At 49.7% G+C, this 22,834-nt stretch overlaps 1 protein-coding gene across 2 annotated transcripts in view; it reads right to left on the bottom strand.

The window, feature by feature from the left end:
• The window catches only part of LOC137642626 (kelch-like protein diablo), a 176,743-nt gene that overhangs the window by 137,641 nt on the left and 16,268 nt on the right, over positions 1-22,834 (bottom strand). For both annotated transcript variants that reach the window (XM_068375336.1, XM_068375337.1), the window contains exon 2: positions 3,066-3,187. In XM_068375336.1, the coding sequence (XP_068231437.1) occupies positions 3,066-3,186 (121 nt within the window). In that variant the 5' untranslated portion in view covers position 3,187. The remainder of the gene's footprint in view (positions 1-3,065; positions 3,188-22,834) is intronic.

The following is a 22,834-nucleotide window of genomic DNA, read 5'->3' as shown; positions in this document are numbered from 1 at the left end:
GTAGGCATCAGCTTGACTCTGGACGACGGTAACTTGTCGGAAACCCCTCTTCCTCTTCAGGGGAGACGTAACCATAATTCGTTGCCTTGAGTCAGACGAAACGGTGGAGTTTCCCAGGGAAACCCCGGGAGCCTCTGCAGGGCAAGGAGGCTTGATATGGGCCTGAAGGTCTGGGCTACAGCCCTGAATAAGGCACTGAACCACAGCTGTTTGCTTGCGGATGCACTATCCAATAGTTCCCCAGGAGGGAAAGAGGCCGACGGGTCCTTTCGAGGAGTCTTAATCCTAGATGAAGAAGGGAGCGATTACAAGTTCCTTCCTTGGTGCTGGAATCTTTGGGATCTTGAAACCCTGAAGCTTGCCCTCTTCCTTTTCCCAGGTAGTCATGCTGTTATGCGTTTGCGGGGTAGGAAATTGGGCGACAGTGAATGGTGGGACCTGGAAAGGGTCTTACCTTCATGCTGCTTGGATGATGACAATGGTCGGCAATCCTCTCTTGCTTGAGAATGGTTACTCACCTTAGTGGTTAATTGCTCGGTGGTCGATGGTTGCTAAACAACTGCTGGATGCTGTGCTAGAGGGCCTAGTAATCCCTGACGAGCTGCCTGAGTCTCGTGTGTCATTAATGGCTGTTGACTGGTCAGTGAGCGATGAGGCGTTGACGAGCGTTGCCGCAAAATCACAGGGACAACTGCTACAGCCTAATAAGAGGGCTGGCGATGGACCCATGACTGTTGAGGCAATTTGCGCACGGTAGTGGAGCAATGCGATTGACGCACAGGTGAACAAGAAGCCTGGGAAACGCTTCTGTCAGCAGCCGTGCGAGAATGGTCTCCTGTGTGGTGAATCGGCAATTGGCAGCAATTCGATGATTGGCGAGCATGCAGTTCACGAGGAGCATGCCTCAACGAAGAGGCATGATGCGTGGGCGAATGCTTGTCAAGCACTTGGGCAAACACTTGGAAAGCGCTTGATGCTTGGCAAGCTCTTGACGCTTAGGCAAACGCTGTAGAACAGGCAATTTAAGGTCCCGACACTGGTGAGCAGGCAATCTGCGAGTTGGCAGTTGAACTGGCAATTGATGAGCTTTCATTTGACGAGTCGTCGGTTGGACGAGCCACTGACGAGTCATCGGCTAGACAGGCGATTCATGAGCTGCAGGTCGACGGTATTCTAGACGTCAAACCTGACGAGCAGGCAAACGCTGGACAGGAGTATGACGAGATGGGGATCGCTGTACAGGAACTCGGCAAGCAGGTGAATGGCGTGTAGATGGTCAGCGAACATCTGCTGGACACTTAGGCGACGAGATGTGACCCTCAGAAGGGAGCACAATTTTCGGAGTACTGTAGATCACGAACGATCCCTTGCAGGAGGAGAACAAACCACAGTTCGTTGAAAAGAAGACGAGTCCTTATAGCCAGCTAGGGTCGGGAAACCAGAAGAGGCAGGCTGAGCAGGTTCCTCCGAAGAGGAGAGCTGTGGAGAAGAACCAAAAAGACGTCTCTTGACCGAAGAAGAGACACCCCAAAGGCGTAGCAGAGGACAAGAACGCCGAGGTCTCCTGCCACAACAACGTCCCTCAGCAACCGGTGGATCAGCAAGCTGACTGTCAGCGGGGCTCCGAAGAGGAGTCTCTATGAGTGCCCCTTCACGCAAACAAAAAAGGGGAGCACTCGCAGGAGACGAGCCTTGGACTTTGCTCTCCCACCGAAGGATGTTCGTCAGGGAGAGAAGCGCAGTCCTTGGCGGCAGCAGCGGAGGAAGCAGAAGGAAGCGCAACAGGGTCAGCAGGTAGAGCAGCAGGCGAGACCTCTGACACCACCACGTCAACCAAGGACAAGAGGTCGACAACTAAAGTTGAAGATTGCTGCATCAAAGCACCAGGGTGAAGTAACTGCAGCAGGGCTTAGACAGGACAGGGCAACCCCAAAGAAGGCTAAACCTGAAAAAAGTGGAGAAAGAGACACGGGACCACCTCGCTAGGGAAGGCAGCACCGTCTCTCGAAGACCGAGGTTGACCGAGGGTTAAACAGCCTACGCTACTACTCGACGGCTCCTGGAAGGAAGCCATTTGAGTAGGAGCTTCAGAGGAAGGTTGGGAAGTGGAAGAAGAAGTCTTGGGTTTCTTCTGCTCCGAAGAAGTCTTGGGTTTCTTCTGCTCCGAAGAAACCTTCTAGGGAGAAGAGACCCCCACAGACTTCTTTCGCCAACGCCCATACCTTTCCCACCGGGAGGCAGACCAATCCCGGCATTCATCCCACTTATTCGTTTGGTTACATTGTTAGCCCCTACATATAGGGCAAAGGCGGTGGGGATCGACGTCCACCGCGTACATGAAGGTTCCGCAGGTGCGGCCCTGCGAAACAGGGCAGCTACGCATGGCCGGTAGAAGAACTCCGCACACACACATACACACACTAGAAAAACAAGAAGACAAAACAGATTAATGGCAGTCCAAACAATGTAGAGGAGGAAGAGTAGTAACAACCATTCTCCATCCAAGCCAAAAGCAAAGCGAAGCACAGTCACAGATGTATGAATGTGGGGTAGCGGGCTAACCCCCTACACCCCCACTAACTAGCGAGATGGGTAGTTAACCCTCACTAAAATTCTAATGGCTCGTTCTTTCAGCTTCGCCAAAAGTAATACCCCTATAAATAGCGTTGGTTTGTATTCCAGTTATGGAATAAACTGGGTTTTTGGGCTCGAGCCATGTTGTCCTGATGGAAGTTCCTTTAGGCAGCTTTCTACTTGGGATATTTCCTGCGAGTGATATACCAAAGAAGTTTACCTGTAGAGGTATCACAGGGTTACTACCCCTGGAGCGAACATCCAGAAAGATAGCGTGTATGTAACAGGGACGTGTTTAAAACAACCATGGCTATCCTTCCCCGAATAGAGTTAACCTTGTCTTGAAGCTGCCAGAAGTTTATTCAGTGGTTACTTACCAAGTATTCTTTTCCTCACTTAAAATTCTTGCAGTTTATTGTATAAGAAAAATAACCTACAAAATAACAATCTAGTACAGTACATAAAAAGTAGGACAGATAAAACTAACTCACCAAGGAGAACTGACACTCCAGGTTTTGATCGATGTCTTACTTTTTCTCTGTTGCTCAGCTCTGGTCTGTAAATGCCACCACTCATGCAGCAAGACCAACAAGGAACACTATAATGCATCATACTGTAAAAAATGAAAATTACATAACCTTACTACAACTTTTATTCTTGGCAAAAAAAACAACTCAGCTACTTGAAGGAAGACAATTAGAGCCTAATTCTCACATAACGCTATCAATTTAAAGTACACTTTTTATTGCTAGTCTTAACTCAATTCATTACTGTAGTTTACAATGTTTATCCTTTCTACATCAGCTGTCAGACCTAAAATAGGTCTAAATTTTCATACAGTAATTACACTATGAAGAATGATATTGGCCATTCTACCAGGAACACTGACACCTTCAGAATATTGAGTTAAATGTATTGAAATAACAAATTTGGAAGTAATTTGTATTTTTCTAAGCATACAAACCTGGAATTATTTATAGGGGTATTTCTTTCAGCGTAGCTGAAAGACAAGCCAAGACAATTTTAGTGAGGGATAACTACCCCATCTGCCAGTTAGCGGATGGGGCTGGATTAGTCCGGCTACCCCGCTTACTCACACCTGTCGGCTGAGTAACCACATTTTCTTTCTAGCAGGACTTCTTGGGGGACAGGGTGGAGGACCAATTTGTATAAAGAGCTCCAGGTTTGTATGCTAGGAAAAATGACAAATTCGGAGATAATTTGTATTTCTCCTAACCATACAAACCTTAGCTATTTACATAGGGTATTACTTTCGGTGTAGGTGAAATGGCGAGCCATTAGATTTTTAACGAGGGTTAACTACCCCCGTGCTAGTTAGCAGGGGTAGGGGAGGAGTAGCTAGCTACCCCTCCCCCCTCACACACTGGTGAACTGACTCACTTCACTTAGAGGTAAGACTTGACTTGGGGGACAGAGCTGGCGGGCAAATATGTGTAAATAGCTAATGTTTGTATGGTTAGGAAAAATACAAATTATCTCCGAATTTGTCACTTGTTCCGTAACCGAAATACAAACCAGTCTATTTACATAGGGTGACTTACCCCTTAGGAAGGGTGAAAAGTCCCCAGCCATACTGGCTTTGGCTTTATCAGAGGACTCAGAATCCGAGTGAGCAGCACTTCGAGAAAAAGAGTCCCTGCACCTCGCAAGTTCCTTGCTCCGCAAGGAGTGTGCGGCCTACATAAGCTTGTGTGTGGAGGGAAGAAGCGTGACTTGTCCTAGGCAGTCGACCTGAAGACCTTTAGATGGAATTCTGGAATAGGACTTTCCCAATACCACCTCGTCAGGGTATGGGGGACGCGACAGTATCATTTTAATACTAGGAACACAAGGAAGCATGGTTTACCTGCAGAGGTTTGAGGTCAGCTATGCAGAGAACCTAGGATGCTGCTTTCCCCAAGAGAGAGGAGGATGAAGAAAGAAGTAAGGGCCAGACATACCTCTTTCAATCATGCAGTCTGACACAGGGTAACAATGCCCCCAACCTTCTGCTACTTGTCCATTAAGGAGCCTGAGGTTAGACCAGCTGTTGTGTAGCCACCACAGGCTGATAGAAAAACGTATCAAGGCTCCTGTGGGTCACGTCCTGCAGATAGCGGGCTGTGAAGGTCGTCCGACGCTTCCAGACTCCAGTTTGTAGCACCTGCGTCACAGAGTAGTCTTCTTGAAGACCAGAGACGTTGCGATGCCTCTGACATCGTGTGCTTTAAGGCTGCATGACGGAGGATGGTCTGGATTCAGGGCGAGATGGATGGTCCTAGAATCCAGGCTGCAAAGGTATTCTTGGTGACCCTCCTCTTCGTCCTTCCTGTGCTCCCAAACAGGGCTGCACGTGAGGACGAACTGCAGCTGTTCTTTAAGATAACACCTCCGACTCCTTGCTGGGCATAGTAGGAGAAGGCCTGGGTCATCTGTTACAGAACGGAGACTCGAAATCCTGAAGGAGTCGAACCGAAGGTTTGGGACTCCAAGATCTTGAGTCTAGTAACCGACTCAAGGACGAACGTTACCTCTCCCTATCTTCTTGAATGGGCGAAGTCGTACGAGAGACCATGAAGTACGCTAATACGCTTGGCCGAAGCCAGAGCGAGCCGGAGCATCATCTTCTAAGTCAGGTGCCTGTCAGATGACTAGCGTAATGGTTCACAGGGAGAAGCCTTAAGATCCCTAAGAACCCGAGCCATGTTCCATGGAGGAGGTCTCACTTCCGACTGGGTGCAGGTAAGTTCGTAGCTTCGTATGAGCGAAGAAAGATCCAGCGAGGAGGAATTGTCTAACCTTAGAGCCTGAAGGCCAGGCTTGAGGCTGAGCAATAGGCTTTACCGCCGAGAGCAAAAGGCGTAATTCCTCCCGCGGATGGACAATAACTCCGCTAACGCTGGAATAGTGGCATCGAGGGGAGAGATACCTCTCCCACGACACCAACCACAGAGGACTCTCCACCTCGCCTGGTGGACCCCTGCAGATGACTTCGCAGGTGTCAAGACGTCCGCTCCGCGACCTGTCGCGGAACGCCTCTCTCTGTGAGGAAATGCTGGATGGACTCCAGGCATGGAGCCGAAGCGGAGCTACGGCTTGTGGTAGATGTAGTGGTGTGGTTGCTTTAGCTCTTGTCGTGGGGGAAGCTCTCTCGGGAGTTCCATCAAGGGATGCAGAAGGTTCGGGAACCACTCTGCATGATGCCATAGCGGAGCTATCAGAGTCATCGACAGGTTGACCGATAGTCTGGTCTTGTTGAGCCCACCTTCCCCTCAGACCCAACGGTGGCAAGGCGTAGACGTCGATGTTGTCCCACCGATGTGGGAAGACATCTCGGCAGGGTGCCTTGGGGTCCGGGGCTGGGGAGAAGGACAGCGACAGCTTGAAATTCAAGGTCGTCGCGAACAGGACCACAAGGTCCGAGCTTGCTGGCTACTGGGGGTTCCAAAGACCACTTGGTACTCTCTATCTGCGATGCTCTGTTCCGACTGTCGGAGAGCACATTCCTTGTCCGGAATGAAGCGAGCCGATAGTGGTATTGAGTGGACTTCGGCTCATCTCAGTATCTCTACTGCAGGATGGGAAGACTGTTATGAAAAAGTGCCTCCCCGCTTGATGAAAAGCAACTACCGTGGTGTTGTCGCTCACGGAGTGACTCGCCGGGGCCTTAGCCAATTGATGTGGAGGTACCCTTCTAGTTTTGCCCATAGGCTTGAGATCCTTTGGTTCAGAACGTGCCCCCCCCCCCTTCTTTGATGCGTCCGAGGACAGCATCAAATGCGGAGGAGGGACGAGAAGATCCACTCTCTAGCAAAGGCTTCGTAGGTCAAACACCACTGCAGGATCCCTCGTTCGGCAAGTCCCATAGGACCAGAATGTCTGGGGAATCATAGTCTTGATTCCACCGGGACTTGAGTCGCCAGAGCAGGAGACTCATCCTGAGGCGAGTGTTTGGGACTAGAGGGGTCAAGGAGGAAGGTGACCTAGGAGGCATAACCAGAAAAGGGCTGGAGACTCTCCTCGACTGAAGAAAGGTTCTCCTACTCTCCTCCGCCTTGCTATCCTGTCATCTGATGGGAAGGCTTAACAGAGCTTGGAGACTAAAATTAAGCCTAGATATCCCAGTTGTTGTGATAGAAACAGAGAAAACTTCTCGAGATTTACCATGATCCATATATCTTGGCAAAGTCCCAGAGGCTTGTCTCGGCGTCGAAGAAGGGTCGATACCGAAACTGCCAGGGTAGCCAGTCATCCAGAAAGCGAAGGAGGAGGATGCCGCTCTTGTGTGGATATGAGGGTTCGGGATGAACTTCCTGGTGAATGCCTGCAGAGTTGTGGAAAAATCGAAGCACCGCACCTTGAACTGGTATATCTGTTGCCTAGGCTGAATTCCAAGTACTTCCTGTAAAGACGGATGGATTGGAATCTGGAAGTACCTGTCTCTCGGATCCAGTAAAGTCTTGTGGTTTCCCTACAAGTCTGATCGAAACTGTTGTATCATACTGATCGAAGTTTGTACGACAAACTTGTTCAGGGCTAAGAGGACGATGGCGGGTCTCCAGCCTTCAGGCGCTTCTTACAAGAGTCGTTTGAAGAACCTTGGGGGGAGCCGCCGACAACCTTGGAGAGCATTCTTCTAGAGCATGGTCTTGCCCTCTGCCCGAGGGGCTAGCCCCTTTACCGATCCCATGGCATAGGGGCTCAGCGACACTGGATTCGCTGACAGGGGAGGTAGAGATGCTATGAAATGGGGCACGAAATCCCTGGCTGATCATGGAGATCGTTCAGGAATCGGCCACAAGTTGCTGCCACTTGAAGGTGCAAATCCAGGCATCCCCCCCCACTGGGGGATGCAGGTAGGGGTTGCCATTCCTAGCGTTTGCGGCCTAGGCCGCCCCCTCTATAATTATTGCCTTCCCAGGAGGGCTCCTCGCCCTTCGTCCCCGACAGGAGGGGGGAAGCTGCATAGACACCTTGTCTAACTGCCCATGCCGGTTACGATGTCCTAGGCTTAACGAGGCTGTTGAAGTTGAGGCGCTGGAGGCTTGTAGGGACTGGATGTAAGCGCCTTGGAGGAGCGAATCGTGATACGATTCTCTCCACCTCTCAGTTGCTCGTTCCTTGTCCTTGGGCTGAAACAAGCCCTTACCAAGGATGGAAGAGAGTCTGGGTTTGCCGATATCCACGGTAGGAACATACGAGAGAAAACCTCTCGGTCACTGCATCTCAATGCTTCAATATCGAGTTTGTCCCCAAGTTCGACACTTAGTGTCGGGAAACGAAAGGTGCACGTGTCCGAGAGGAGGAAAGTTCCATAACCTTCCCGGAGCTTCCTTGTATAAAACCTCGGGTCGTGACCGGATGGCCAGAGACTCAAGCTCGACGATCAGCCACGAGGTGGCCTGCCTGGCACCCTTTGCGGCTTCCTCCTGGTTCAAAATTCCCGAAGTTGAAAATGTCACCTGCCCGGCGGAGAGTTTCTCGAGGGAAAAACCCCCGGAAGGTCCATTGCATGGAATGATCGAAAGGAAGAGCTAAATCAGGCTACCCCATGATATTGAAATATTCCCTCTGTTGACGACTGATGGAGGCAGTGTCAGCAGCCACCGCTGGAGGGAAGGGAATCGGGCGATCCTGAGGAGAGGGATTATGGGGCCTGCCTGAAGAGGGAGAAGAATGTTACCCAGACTCTTCTGAAGATTCTTCTTGCTTTTGTACATGTCATGCTCTGGCGCTTACGAGGTGAAGATCGTGACTATGATGATCTGAAAGTATGCGCTTCAGAAAAACTCGCCAGGTTGCCCGTGTTGCAAAAACCCGACGGGAATCGCGGTCGAAATCGCCCTTGGCGCTAACGCGATGGTATAATCGTTGGTTCGCGCGCGGGCATGTAGGCGCGCGGGCATGTAGGCGCGCGGGCATGTAGGCGCGCGGGCATGTATGCGCGCGGCCGCATGAGCGCGCGAGCATGTAGGCGCGCGGCCGCATGAGCGCGCGAGCATGTAGGCGCGCGGCTGCATGAGCGCGCGAGCATGTAGGCGCGCGGGCGCGGTCGGAAGACCGAAAACACGTAAGTGAGCGATGGCCCGTTGGCGCGATTGGCGAGCGATGGTTCTTTGCGGGAGATGGCGCGTCGGCGAGCGATGGCGCGATGGCGCGATGGCGCGTTGGCGAGCGATGGCGCGATGGCGCGTTGGCGAGCGATGGCGCGTTGGAGAGCGATGGCGCGTTGGCGAGCGATGGTGCGTATCGACCGATCGCGTACAGGAGAGCCAACGCGTGGCCGCGTACGGCGATCTGAAGCGTGGGTGCATTGGCACGTTGAAAACGCTAGTGGGCAGGCAAAGAATCGCGCGCAATTGCTAGGAGATCGCTGGCGCGTAGGAGATCGATGGAGCGCGGTTGCGCGGCCAGAAGATACCAGCGAGGGGCAGAACCAGATGGTGAGGTTGCGCATAATAGCGAACGCTCGTGGGCGAGTACAGAAGACTTCTCATGGGCGTGCGGGCGCTCAGAGACTTGTTCAAATCTAGAGCACAGTAGATCGTCGGCGAGGAGGTGAAGGAATCATCTCTTTCGCCTCCACCCACATCTGGAAGCTCGTGGAGTACGCTGGTGCGCCTTGCGCACATCAGGAAAGGGCGCGCAGATGTGCGCTGACGAGAAGGCGAACGAGTGTGTAAAAAGAAGGAACAATCTCCTTGCCTGTGCCTAGATCCAAAGATCGTGGGCGCGAGGGCGAACGTTGGCTCGCATTGCGCACATTAGAAAAGGGAGCGCAGATGTGTGCTGGCGCGCAGGTGATCGTGGGCGTACAGGAGACCGTTGGCGCCCAAGGCGCGTAGCAGGAAAGGGCGTCCAGAAGTGCGCTGGCGAGCTAAAGAGGGCTGGGGCACAGAAGGTCTCCGAGGCGCAGGTGAGCACTGGCAATCAGGAGATCTACGGCGAGACTCAGCTACAGGAGATCGCAGGAGAGAAGTCTGGAACACAGCAGGAGAGCGCAAGAGCGCTCGCGCGCAGGAAAACGTGGGCGCGCAGGTAAAACCTGGCATTTAAGGGACTTACCCATATTGTGGAGTAAGCCCTTAGCCCCGAATTGACAGGTGCTCGTAGGAAACGAGGTACGTTGGCGCCCACAGCGCATCTGCGTCCAGGAGAAGGTCTGGCAGGAGGATCCTCTGCGGGGAGGGTGAAGATGAAGACGACCACAGGCAGGAGCACCATCATCAGACCTCCGAAGAGGAGTCTCTGGAGTGAACTCCCCCAAGGGGGAGAAGCACTTGCAGGAGAGACTGAGGCATCAGCTGCCCCCGAAGGGGACTGAGCCCTCAGCAACAACAGCAGAAGGAGACCTCCGAAGAGGAGTCTCTGTGGTGAACTCCCCACCCCCCCCAACCCCCGGGAAAGAAACACTCGCAGGAGAGACCGTAGGATTCAGCGGCCCCCCGAAGGGAACTGAGCCTTCAGCAACAACAGCAGAAGGAGTCCTCCGAAGAGGAGTCTCTATGAGTGTCCTCTCTTGCGAACGAGAGAGGAAAACTTCATAGAAGAGACTGAAGATGGAGCCCACGGGCCAAAGGGTCAGCCAGTGACCTAGGAGCCAACCTCCGAAGAGGCGCTCCTGCAGCTGCTCAGCCCCTTGAGCGTAGCTGCAGGTGAGACCGCTCAGCACCAAGAGCATAGTCGCACAAAAACTATGGTCCGAGAAGTAACCGCTCAGCCCCTTGAGCAAGGTTACAAAAGCGGTTGCTCAGCATCAAGAGCAAAACTGCCGGAGAACCAGGAACATATCATAATTATTAAAGGTAAGAGAAGTTTCCCCTGAAAGGGAAAGAAACTCAAACCTGGGCAGGGAACCTCCCTCGGAAGGGAAGTTACCCACCCAAGGAGGCGAACCTCCTGAGTGTTCTAAGATGAACTGAAGAGCTGTCGGGTGTCTCGGGAGAACTTCCAGGAGAAGGAGACATGCCCCTATAGAGGAGGCAGCAACAGCCGACTCCCCGAGTCCCAACAAGACAGCTCTGCTTCGTTGTCACATTAGGCAAACGGAAAACAGATCGTTAACTGTGAAAATAAAAAGTAATTAGTTAACATTCATTCCCCCGGGAAGACTCAGAAGAGGAAACCCGAGGGAAAAGAACACAAGAATTACATAACAGGCAAGAGCCCCAACCCCACCTACACTAACGGGAAGGGGGAAGGGCGAGAACTGTAACAAAAAATGACAAATTCGTAGATAATTTGTATTCTTCCTAACGATAAAAACCTAGCTATTTACATGGGGTAATTACTTTGGCGATAGCCGATGACGAGCCATAAAGTTTTAACGAGGGTTTCCTACCCCACCGCTAGCTAGCGGGGGGGGGGGGGGGGGGGGGGGGGTAGGGAGGGGTAGCTAGCTACCCCTCCCCCTCACACACACCGGAGAATACTCCACTTTACTTAGAGGTAGGACTTATCTTGGGGGACAGGGCTGGCGGGCACATAACTGTAAATAGCTAGGTTTTTATCGTTAGGAAAAATACAAATTATCTACGAATTTGTCATTTGTTCCGTAACTGAATACAAACCACGCTATTTACATGGGGTGACTTAACCCTTAGGAAGGGTGGTAAGTCCCGGCCATACTGGCTTTGGCTTGCCCAGGGATTCCATATTCAAGTGGTCAAGTACTCGGACAATAGGGAATCCCTGCTCCTCGCTGGCGGTTGTGAAACTGCCGCGGCCTACACAAGGTGTGTGCGAAGGTGAAAAATGACTTGTCCCAGGCAGTTGCCCTGGAGTCCCTCAGAAGAAAATCCAGGCTAGGACTCTCCCAATACCACCTCGTCAGGGTATGGGGACATGACAGTATTACACATAATACTAGGAACACATGGAAGCATGGTTTACCTGCAGTGGTTTGAGGTCAGCTGTGCAGAGAACCCAGGATGCTGCTTTCTCGGTGGGAGGAGAGGATGAAGAAAAGAATAAGGGCCAGACAGATCTTTTCATTCATGCAGACTAACACCAGGTAACAATGCCCTCAACCTTCTGCCACTTGTCCATCAAGGAGCCTGAGGTTCAGGCCAGCTGTTGTGCAGCCACCACAGGGCCGATAGAAACGTATCGAGCCTCCTGTGGATCATGTCTTGCAGGTAAGGGGGGTAAGAAGAAGGTCTGAGGCTTCAACATCCCCGCTTACAGGACCTGCGTCACTGAAGATGCTCCATGAAGGGTAGGGTCGTATCAAAGTCCCTGACATCATGGATTCTAGGGCGATGCGACGGAGAAGGGTCAGGATTCAAGGCAGGGTGTAGCACCCTGCGAATCCAGGCCGAGATGGTACTCCTGGAGGCCCTTCTCCTCGTTACCCAGGATCCACGAACTAGACTTGGACCTGGAGACGACCTGCAGCTGTTCTCTGAAGACACCAGGTCGGACTCCCTACCAGCAAGGTAGGAGATGGTCTGAGTCATCTGCAACAGGATCGAGACCCGAGCCCTGGAAGGAGTCGAAGCGGGTCCGGCACTCTCAGATTCTGAGTCTCGGCAACAAACCTCAGGGACGAACCTGAAGTTGTCTGCCCCTAACCCCCTGAATGGGTGAAGTCGTAAGAGAGACCATGTGACTCGCTTGGCTGAAGACAGGCTAGCAGGAACACTGTCTACCCAGAAAGGTGGTGGTCTGGGGACTCGTAGTGGTTCGTCAGGGGGGGTCTCTTTAGGGACTCGAGGATTTGAACCACGTTCCAAGGAGGAGGTCTCACCTTCGACTGAGGGCAGGAGAGGACAAGGCTTCGCATGCGAAGGAAGAGTTTGTCCCTAGAGCCAGGAGGCAAGCCTTAAGGCTGGGGGATAGCCTTTCACAGTCGAAACTGAAAGGCACACTTATCCCGCAATCCCACTAGGGGCTCCACTATGCAGGATTGATTGATTGATTGAAAGTTTTCTGGCATCCTGACATCTAAGGTCATTGACGCCGATACCATTTACTGTATATGAAAATTAAAAGAGAATTCGATTAAAACCATAAAAATTAAGAAGTCATTAAAATAGTTAAATAGTTTTCAGAAGACCTGCTTCTGAAATAAATCTAAAAATTCCGCTCGCATAGTAAGACACATCATGTCCAAGAATCTTGGCAAGGATAAACCTGCCATCCTCACCTCGAGCCTCAAACAGATATCTATCTCTTAAGTTAGTAAAATTAGGGCATTCGGTCAACAAATGCCTCACTGTTAAAGGTACTAAGCAGTCCTCGCAATACGGTTGGTGTTGGCCCTTCAGCAGAAACTCGTGTGTCAACCGTGTGTGACCAATACGGAGACGACAAAGAGTCGTCTCCCATTTTCGGGGAATCATGTTATACCTCCAAGGTGATATGATATTTGTTACTTCCCTCATTTTATTGCCGTCTTGACTGTCCCAGTGCTGTTGCCATTTATCACAAACCAATTTCTTGATGTAAGGTAGGAGATCGTTACATGGAATGGGATACCTCCTTGGTAGCAACTCGGATGCCGCATTCTTCGCCAGTAAATCTGCCTTCTCATTCCCAGACACACCTACATGTGCTGGAACCCAACAAAATCGAACAGTTATACCTTTCCGTCCAATAATAAAAAGCCATTCTAAAATCTTTAAAACTAGAGGGTTACTGGAATTAAAAACTTCTAAAGCTTGAAGAACACTCCTTGCATCACTAAAAATTGTAAAATTACCCTCCTTTTCCAAAGCTATTTTCTCAATAGCGGTTAATATGCCATACAGTTCGGCAGTAAATATGGAAGCTGTTAGAGGAAGTGCACCTCTACAATTAAAATCATTACTATGTACTCCAAATCCAACGCCAGCATCAGATTTGGAGCCATCAGTATATATAAAAGTCGATCCCCTATGTTCTTCGACATGTTCCATAAAAAGAGACCTGGATTCTAAGTCAGTCATATTCTTCTTAACTCCAATAAAGTATTTACAAAAAGATATGTCAGGTAATTTCCATGGAGGCGTTGATGATACCTTGAATGGAAGTATCTTATTTCTAATTATATCCAGACTATTTAAAAATCGTTTCACCCGAAAGCCATAAGGTTGAGGAGATTTTGGGTGCAACTCAAAGTATGATGCGTGTCTTACAAGGCTTGCAGTCTGAAAGGCTAGAGAGCTAGGGAGTCTTTGCAATCTAAACCAATACCGAAGAATGGAAGACATTCGGTAAAGGTCTAGAGGTAACTCTCCAGCATCAACAAGGAGACTTGGGATAGGCGAGGTTTTAAAAGCTCCAGTAGATAATCTAATACCTGCATGATGTATCGAGTCTAATATTTTTAACCGGCTTGCGGTGGCTGAGGAATATACCTCACAACCATAACTAATTTTGGAAAAAATCAAGGCCTTGTATAATCTTAAAATAGTATTGCGGTCTGCCCCCCATGATGTATGGGGCAATACTTTTAAAAGATTCAGAGCCTCAAGACATTTAGCTTTTAACACTTTCAAGTGAGACACCCATGTAAGCCTAAAATAAAAAAAAAAAAACCTAAAAATTTAGCTTCACTTACACATGGTATCCGTTGACCTTTAATGTATATATCCGGGTCTGAATGTACTCCCCGGATACGACAAAAATGGACAATGGTAGTTTTACTTGTCGAGAACTTAAATCCATTCATGTCAGCCCACTGGATAATTTTATCAATAGAGAGTTGGATTTTTCTCTCAACCATTGCCATTCTAGTGCCAGCAAATGATATTGAGAGATCATCCACAAATAGTGTTGAGAGAACATCCTGGGGAATGGCTGAGGATATCCCATTAATTGCTAGTGCAAAAAGGGTTACACTCAGCACACTACCCTGAGGAACTCCTTCTTCCTGGCACTTACTCTCTGATAGAGTTTCCCCCACTTTCACTTGAAAAACTCTACGTGAAAGAAATGCCTGAATAAATAGTGGCAGCTCTCCTCTCAATCCCAATTCATGAATGGTTTTAAGAATACCATATCTCCATGTGGTATCATATGCCTTTTCAAGGTCAAAAAATACTGTAACATGGTGCTGTTTGGAAGCAAAGGCTTCACAAATAGATGACTCAAGTCGTATCAACACATCAGTCGTTGAGTGCATTTTTCGGAATCCACATTGAATCGGTGATAAAATACCTTTCTTTTCAAGGTACCATATCAGCCTTGCATTGACCATCTTCTCCATGATTTTACATAAACAAGATGTCAATGCAATAGGACGATAGTTTGCTGCTAAAAACTTGTCTTTACCGGGTTTTAAAAAGGCTAAAATAATGGCTAGTTCCCAAACACTTGGGTAGCTATGATCATGCCATATTCTATTAATAATGCTTAAAATAAATAGCTTTGTATTAAAATGTACATGTTTAATCATTGCATATGGAATTCCATCGGGTCCAGGGGCTGTATCGTTGCAATGAGCAAGTGCGGAATCAAATTCTCTTTCAGTGAAAGGAGAATTATACGACTCTTCCCTTCTTGTTGCAAAATTTAAAATTTTCTTTTCTTCAGTGCTCCTATACTGGTGACCAGGGGCTCCTTCACACTTGCTGGATACATTTGAAAAATGATTAGCCAGGGCATTGCTAACTTCATTTGCTTCAGTTACATACTGGCCATTCACCTTCAACACTGGTGGTGGGTTGGGGGTGAATTTGCCAGCTATCTTTTTTACTTTCCTCCACACAGAAGATGGTGGTGTTCTACTGTTAATAGAGGAAACAAAAGACATCCATGACTGGCGCCTTGCTTCTTTCATGGCACGACGGAACTGTGCTCTACATTTCTTGTACATTATTAAATTCTCATCAGTTCTGCGTCTACGCAATCGTGTTAGAGATCTTCTTGTGGCTCTGTGGAGTGCAGTTAGTTCTGAAGACCACCACGGGACTGGTCGTCGTTTGAATAACCCTGTTGTTTTGGGAATTGAATTGACTCCTGCTGTATGAAGAGTTCCATTCAGTAGGTCTATGGCATCATCAACACTTTCAAATTGTTCTGCTCTCCCTTCGATTTCACTTAGCTCACAAAATTTAACCCAGTCTGCCTTGTCTAGATTCCAACGTGGCGATCTTTGCAAAGGCGGACCCTTGTTGGTGTTTATAATGATTGGTGCATGATCACAAGTATGCCAATCATCTAATGTCCTCCAATCAAAATCAAGAAGGCAGTTAGAGCTTGCAATTGAAAGGTCAATGCATGACAAAGTACCTGTCTGAACATGAAAGTGTGTGGGCTCTCCTGTATTAAGGAGCCCCACATCCTCATTCTCCACAATTGATGAGATAATATTGCCCCTTGTGTTGGCCAAAACATCACCCCATAAAGGATGTCTACCATTCATATCTCCCAGTAAGAGAAAAGGTTGAGGGAGTTGTTGAATGACCTCTGCTAAATCATCATATAAAATATTATCATTTGGAGGTAAGTACAGAGAGCATATTGTATATTTTCTCCCTATATCAATTTGTACAACAACTGCCTGCAGGGTTGTACGTATAGACATGGGTATTTGGGGAACATCTCGACGAATGTACATGAGACTTCCGCCATGGCTCCCTGCTTGTTGATTATAAAGTGTTCTATAGCTAACATACTCTCGAGGACTAGGAGTGTTAGAATCAAGCATACTTTCCTGTAGACATACAATTTTGGGGGAATGCTCATGAATTAGGAGCTTAAGTTCTTCATATTTCGCCCTCAAACCCTGACAGTTCCATTGCAAAATGGAGGAGAAAACTATGGATTATTTCTGGAAGACATCTTGGATGAGGTCTTCCCATTAGCAGTTTTTAATGTAACATTATTACCAGTAGGTTTCTTCAGAGGTGGTCTTGTTATGTTGGGTTTAACGTTGGTGTTTTTCTTTGTATTCTTTTTATCTATTTGTTGAGGTGGATGGTGGACCTCAACTTGAATTTCTGATTTATTCAGTCCATCTTCTGGTTCATTAGAAACATCAACAGACAAAACATCAAATTTATTTGATGTCATAACCTTAACGTTTCTAATGGAGGGTGGAGAGAGAGATGGAGGTCTCTCTCTTTTGCGATTAATAGATGGTGGGATTCGAGGTTTTTACACCTTTCCCACAACAGGTGCATCAGGTAAGTTAGTCTTAAGTGGAACCTCCATCAGATCAGGCAAGGACATGGCCTGAGAGAGGTTTGTATTACTTTTTGTAATGGCGGCTGAAGGCTGTACAGCAATGGGCAATGACCTAGTGTTAATACACCGTGGTAAAGCCTCAGGAGGTGATAAGGTTACCTCGTTATTTGACATTTTGTCAGATAGTATACTTTTTTTTGAGCTATTGGCAGTGCTAGGTTGGTTTGATTTTAATGCCTTAGCATATGTATTTGATTTATTTAATAGTCTTTTGGCATGGGTCACACTTATGTGTTCTAAGTTTGATTTGTTGAGGGCAGCTTCCTCCAACTTATATAGCTCGCAGATCTTGTCTGTGGATTTGTGATTCGAGCTGCAATTTAAACACCTGGCTCCAAGTGCACACTCTCCATGGTAAGATTTGGAGCAAATACCACACATCTTCTCATTTTTGCAAACTTTGGACGGGTGCCCAAATTTAAAACAATTAAAGCATTGCAATGGCTTCTGCTTGAAGGGTCTTACTTTAATCCTTTCGTTCTCGATAATAATATGAAAAGGTACATCAGCATCCTGGAACGTAAGGATTATCATTGATGTACCTGGGACTTTATGAACTTTCCAAACATTTAATGGACACATGGCCAGTATCTCCTCCTCTGTAAAATCATATAGGTCTCTGTTAAAAACTACGCCCCTTCCGTAGCTAAAATTTAGGTGGGGTTTGACATCTAACTTAATGTCATCATTATTTATTTTCATATTGGACAATATTACCGACTGTGTACTGGATTTGGCATGGATAAGGAAACTATTTTTTCCGAAACGAGATATATCGCCTGGTGCAATAGTTCCTACTTTTTTCTGAATCAATTTGCATATTTTAAAATAATTCCCTGTAACCCCCTTTGATTCAGCTATAAGCCACATCGGTGGTTTTGGATTTCTCTGGGAGGGCATGACTAAATCTGTGCCTTTTTCCAACCAATCGGCAGGCCTGTACACATCTAAATCTTTTGGTACCTTATCGCAGAGAGCAGCCGCGACATTCAAGTTATTAATTTTAATATTATTCAAATTACTTATTGCACTAAATGCTTCGTCATAACTACTATAAGATATCCATGAATCCCAAGTTTCAGCTTCAAGTTTCATCCTTATTTCTTTTATGCATCCATAGCATTCAAATGCTTTACATAGATCATCATAATTTGTTTCTATTGAAATTTGTGTAACATGGAGGATTCGAAGTTTCCTCGTGTTACCCAAATTACTCGATTTAGAAATATCAGTAGAATGGTCCTTTCCCGTTCCGAGGTCATCAACAGAGCTATCCCTTATCACATTAGCAGAGGTCGTCAACAGTGCCGGGGGAGAGTCAGCGTATCCAGGGGATGGGGGTTCGTTCCTTAAAGAATCCATAATAGTAAAGAGAGGGAAAAGAGTTAGTTTGATGTACCTGCTCGAGAATGTTAGGCCATCACGCGTCGGAAAGGAAATTTGCACTCTCTACTATCGGCACAATGAGAGTATACTTCCCAGATGGTCCACTCCATACCCTACCCGAAGGATAGCATCAAAACAGATATAGAGGCACAGGTGTAAGCTGAACCCGCCTGTTAGGACTGAGACCAAGAAATTATGGAATCATCCTCCCCATATCTATAATGACGGGCTTCCGGCCAAAAGCCGAGAGTCCTACCCCAAGCATTGGATCCCCCTGGATTCCGAAGACCCAACATTTGAGAATAGTTCCGCCAAAAAGGTCCAAACCATCTTCGGGATGGCTGAAATCATCCAATACTCTCATATATAGCTTTGAATGCAAACACCTCCCAACCGCGATACCTCCTCCCACTCATCAAAGCAGGCAGCAATAAAGGATGTATGAACATCCCCGCCGGGGCTACAATGGATGTGAAAACATCCAAGCCATAAGAGAAAAGAAAAAAAAAAAAAAATAAATAAATATATATGTACATAATATATACACACATATAATGAGGGAAATTTTTCTCATAGAGTTTGGAAAGCAAGACTAAAGAAAGTTTGTGAAATTAGGATAAGGTTGAAGTAGTATTGAGAAAAAGAAAAAGGTAAAAGAGAGAAATTTAGATTCGAACTGGGGGAGCAATTTCCCCAAGTTCGAGAGCCCTCTTGCCCGTCACCAAGTTTCAGCACGGGAATTAAATGCCGTGCTGAAGCTTAATGACTTCATCAAGGCATTCTCTCATTAAGAGGGCCACTATGCAGGAAGCGGCAACGTGTGGAGGGATGCCCTCTCCCCGACACCGGTTACAGAAACTCGCCCAATCGCCTGGGAGATTACTTGCGGAAGACTTGCGCAGGTGTCCAGGCCTCCTTTTCGCCACTTGTTGCAAAAATCCTCTCTCTTTGAGGAGGTGCTGGATAGACCCCCGGCAGGAAGAGGAGTAAGCTACGGAGGCAACACATCGATGGTGTCCCACCGTTGCTGGAGGGCCTCCTACCAGAGGGCCTTGGGATCCGTGACCGGGGAGCAGTACAGCGGGAGCTTGCAGCTCAGTGCTGTAGCGAACCGGTCCACCGAGGGAGCCCCACCGAGGCAGGACTTGTAGGCTACTTGAGGATCCAAAGACCACTCGGAATGTGGTGTTCGTGACACACTGCTCAGATGGTCGGCGAGTCCATTCCTTTGCCTGGAATCAAGCGAGCTGCCAAGGAGACCGAGGGGGACTGGGACCATCCCGGTATCTCCACCGCAGGATGGGATGGTTGTACTGAAAAGTACCTCCTTGTCTGGGCCAGAAAACCATCACTGTGGTGTTGTTGATCCTCATAACCACAGAGTAGTCCGCCAGGCTAGGTGGAGCTACTGAAGAGCCAGAAACACAGTTTCCATCTCTAGTAGGACTAGAGAAGGTTCTTCCTGGTTCTGACCCCCGGGCCTGAGGACCCGTGGATCAGAACGTGGCCCCCCCCCTTTCCTTTGACGCGTCCGAAAACAGCATCAAGTCAGGGGGAGGACGAGAAGGACCACTCCCTCTTGTAGGCCCTCGTCAGTTTCCCACCCCTATGAGTTCGGTAGGGACCTCGGCGTCTGGGGAGACGTGCCCTCGACTCCCCCACGCCCTGAGTCGCCACTGAAGAGAACTCAACCTGGGGCGAATGTGGAAACCAGACGGGCCAGGGAGGGGAGACGAAAGTAACCTTGGGTTGGAGGGTCTTCTTGTGTGAGGAAAGGTCTCGCGACCTTCCTCTGCCTTGGTACCCTGACTTCTGAAGGGAAGGCTATGGGAGATAGGCGCCTAAGAGCAGGCTCGGTATACCAGACTCTGAGACGGCTGCGGGGAGGACTCCTCGAGGACCACCATGATCTTTAGAACTTGGAAAAGTCCGAGGAGCTTGTCCCGATGACAGAAAAGGGAAGCCTTCGAGACTGCCAGGATCGGCCAGCCACACAAGAACGGAGTGGCTGGATGCCGATGCTGAGCGCCCGTGAAGAGATCCGAGATGAAGTATCGGAGAACTGTTGAAGTGCTGTGGAGAGGCCGAAGCACAGCCCTTGAACTGGTATACCCGCCTTCCAGGCGGACTCCAAAGTACTTCCTTGAAGATGGATGAACCAGGACCGGAAGTACGAGACCTACCGGACCAGTGTACCCATGAAGACGTGTGGTCTCACAGCAAAGCAGACCGAGTCTGCTGTCGCTATGCTGGACAGAGACTGTTTGACAACCCTGTACAGAGTCGAGGAGGGAAGGAGGCGACTACGGAGGCCTCGAAACCCGCTGGCCACCTCTTGGAGGGGGCGCCTCTCCGACCTGGACTGGACTTCCGCCTGGAGGACCCGTCCCCTCACCGATCCCTACCCAGGGAGGAGGGAGGGGCTCGAAACCAACCGGGACTGTTGAAGGAGACAAGCCCGGAGAGCTGGCCCTTGGCCTAGTCTCTGGCGCTCTCCATTCCTTAAGACCAGGGGAAACTGCATTGGCGTAAGGGAGCCCTTGGTTGAGTAGAACTCGGTCCAGGACCGAATCCTTCCCTTACTGGAGAGGAATCTCTGAATCTGGGATCCCCTTGAGGTTTTCTCCTGAGGGCCAGAGCTTGCCAGAACGCAAGTTCTGACCCCTGGAGCTCATCCTCCTGATGGACTGGCAGCAAGGTCTCCCATTCTCGGAGGCTCTTCCTGGGAGACTCGTAGACATGCCCCAAGGGTTCAACTGGATCCTGTCGGATCCTTGCGGAAGACAGGACCTCAGGATCCCTCCTAGGAGGGAAACAGGACCCAAGCGATGAAGGATGTAAGGCTTCGCCCCCCCAGCACGATAGGACAGTCAGGAAGAGGTGGAGATTCTCCCTATGGAGTGAAGGGGGAGAGGACCGGGTCTTCCGACCCTCCTGGGGATGGGCAAAGCTCATCTGCGGGGGAGGGGAGATGGAGACTGAGGAGGGGTCATCGCCTGCGTAAGGACTTGCGAAGGGACAGGATAGTCCTTGGGGAAGATACCATGCCAGGGATTCCTCTCACCCCTTTCAGGGGAAGAGAAAGCTACCACTAATTAGTGACCCCAGTCAAAAGGCACAGGCTCATTGCCTATTTGAGCGCTCTGACTACGGCATCCCACCAGGAATGCCGACCAATCCTCGCGCTGACAGGGAGTCCCTCTGGAGGGAAGAGGATCGTTCGATCCTCTGGGGGAGATGACACATGAGCGTTTGCCCGTAGAGAAACTGCAGTGAAGGGAGAAAAGACCTTTGACCTGACCGGAAACCTCCCCCCCTCCGGAGAGGGCGCTACTCTGCGCTGCGGGGGAGGGAAACGCAGAGGTGGCCTGACTGCCATAAGCCCTGATGTAAACAGGGCCACCGTGGCCGTGTCGGAGAACGGTGCGCCGATCACGCTGACGATCGCCCGAAAAGCACAGATCTGGGTAGCGCGTGAATAAAGCATGCGTAGCAGATAACCACGCCCGCATGCCCGCGAACCCGCGAGAGCGTGGGCGTACCGGCGACGGCGTGGGCGTATCAGCAACCGCGTAAACGATCCCCGCGTCTCTGTGCGTATGAAAATCGCTGGCGCTTGCACGTGAAAGATCGTGGGCGAGGGGAATCATCCCATGCTTGAACGATCTCGGCGAAAAAAGATCGTCGGTGCTAGCGCCGACGGCGATTGCATGTGGGGAACCATCCCACGAGCGGAAGAATAACGCAGAAGAAACACTGACGATCTTCGGTGCTTACGCGAGTACGAAGATCGTTGGTGATAGCGCGAAAAAAACCGTAGGAGACAGTGGGCGGGGACCCATAGTGCCCACATGCGACAGATCTCCAACTTTTTAAGGCGATCGTCGGCGATTCACGCGACCCTGGACGATCTCTGACGCTCCCGCGTAAGCGACGATCGTCGGAGCTCGCGCGCGAGAGAAGATAGTCGGTGATCACGAGCGGGAACCTTGGTGCCCGCGCGGACGATCTACGACGATCGCGAGCGGGGAAAACCGCGCGCGGACGATCCGTGCGATGATTGCGTGAGCCTCAATGGTCGCACGCGAGAAACTATCCCGCGAACAGAACGATCTTCGGCGCTCACACGTACCATGAAGATCGTCGGCGCTCGCGCGCCTAGTGCCGAATCCGAAGATCGGCGGTGAACTCACTGTAGGCGATCGCGCGCGGATGGCCTTGTTGTCGTGCGCGGGAACCATCCCGCGCACAGAACGATCATAGGAGCTTAAGCTTACTAAGAAGATCGTCGGCGCTTCCGCTTAGCGCCGGATCCGAAGATCACCGGCTAACGGCCGTTCATGATTGCGTGCGGAAAACCATCCTGCGCACAGAGCTATTCTCGGCGCTTACGCACACTAAGAAGAACGTCAGCGCTTGCACGCCTAGCGCTGGATCCGAAGATCGCCGGCTAACGACCGTTGCCGGGATGACAATCGCGAGCGAAAGGGCCTGAAGGTCACGCGCGGGAAACTATCCCCCGCGTGGGCGATCATCAACGCTTACACATTAGCGCGAACAGAAGATAGTCGGCTAACGACCCTCGACGATCGCGAGATCGCGCGCAGGAAACCATCCCGCGCGCGGCAATCATGAACGCTTATGCGTTAGCGCGAATAGAAGATAGTCGGCTAACGATCGTCGACGATCGCGCGTTCCTCGA

This window comes from Palaemon carinicauda, chromosome 6 (assembly GCF_036898095.1).
Source record: "Palaemon carinicauda isolate YSFRI2023 chromosome 6, ASM3689809v2, whole genome shotgun sequence".
Lineage (NCBI taxonomy): Eukaryota > Metazoa > Arthropoda > Malacostraca > Decapoda > Palaemonidae > Palaemon > Palaemon carinicauda.
The sequence above is the reverse complement of the archived record's forward strand: the minus strand, read 5'-3'. Positions and strand labels throughout refer to the sequence as shown.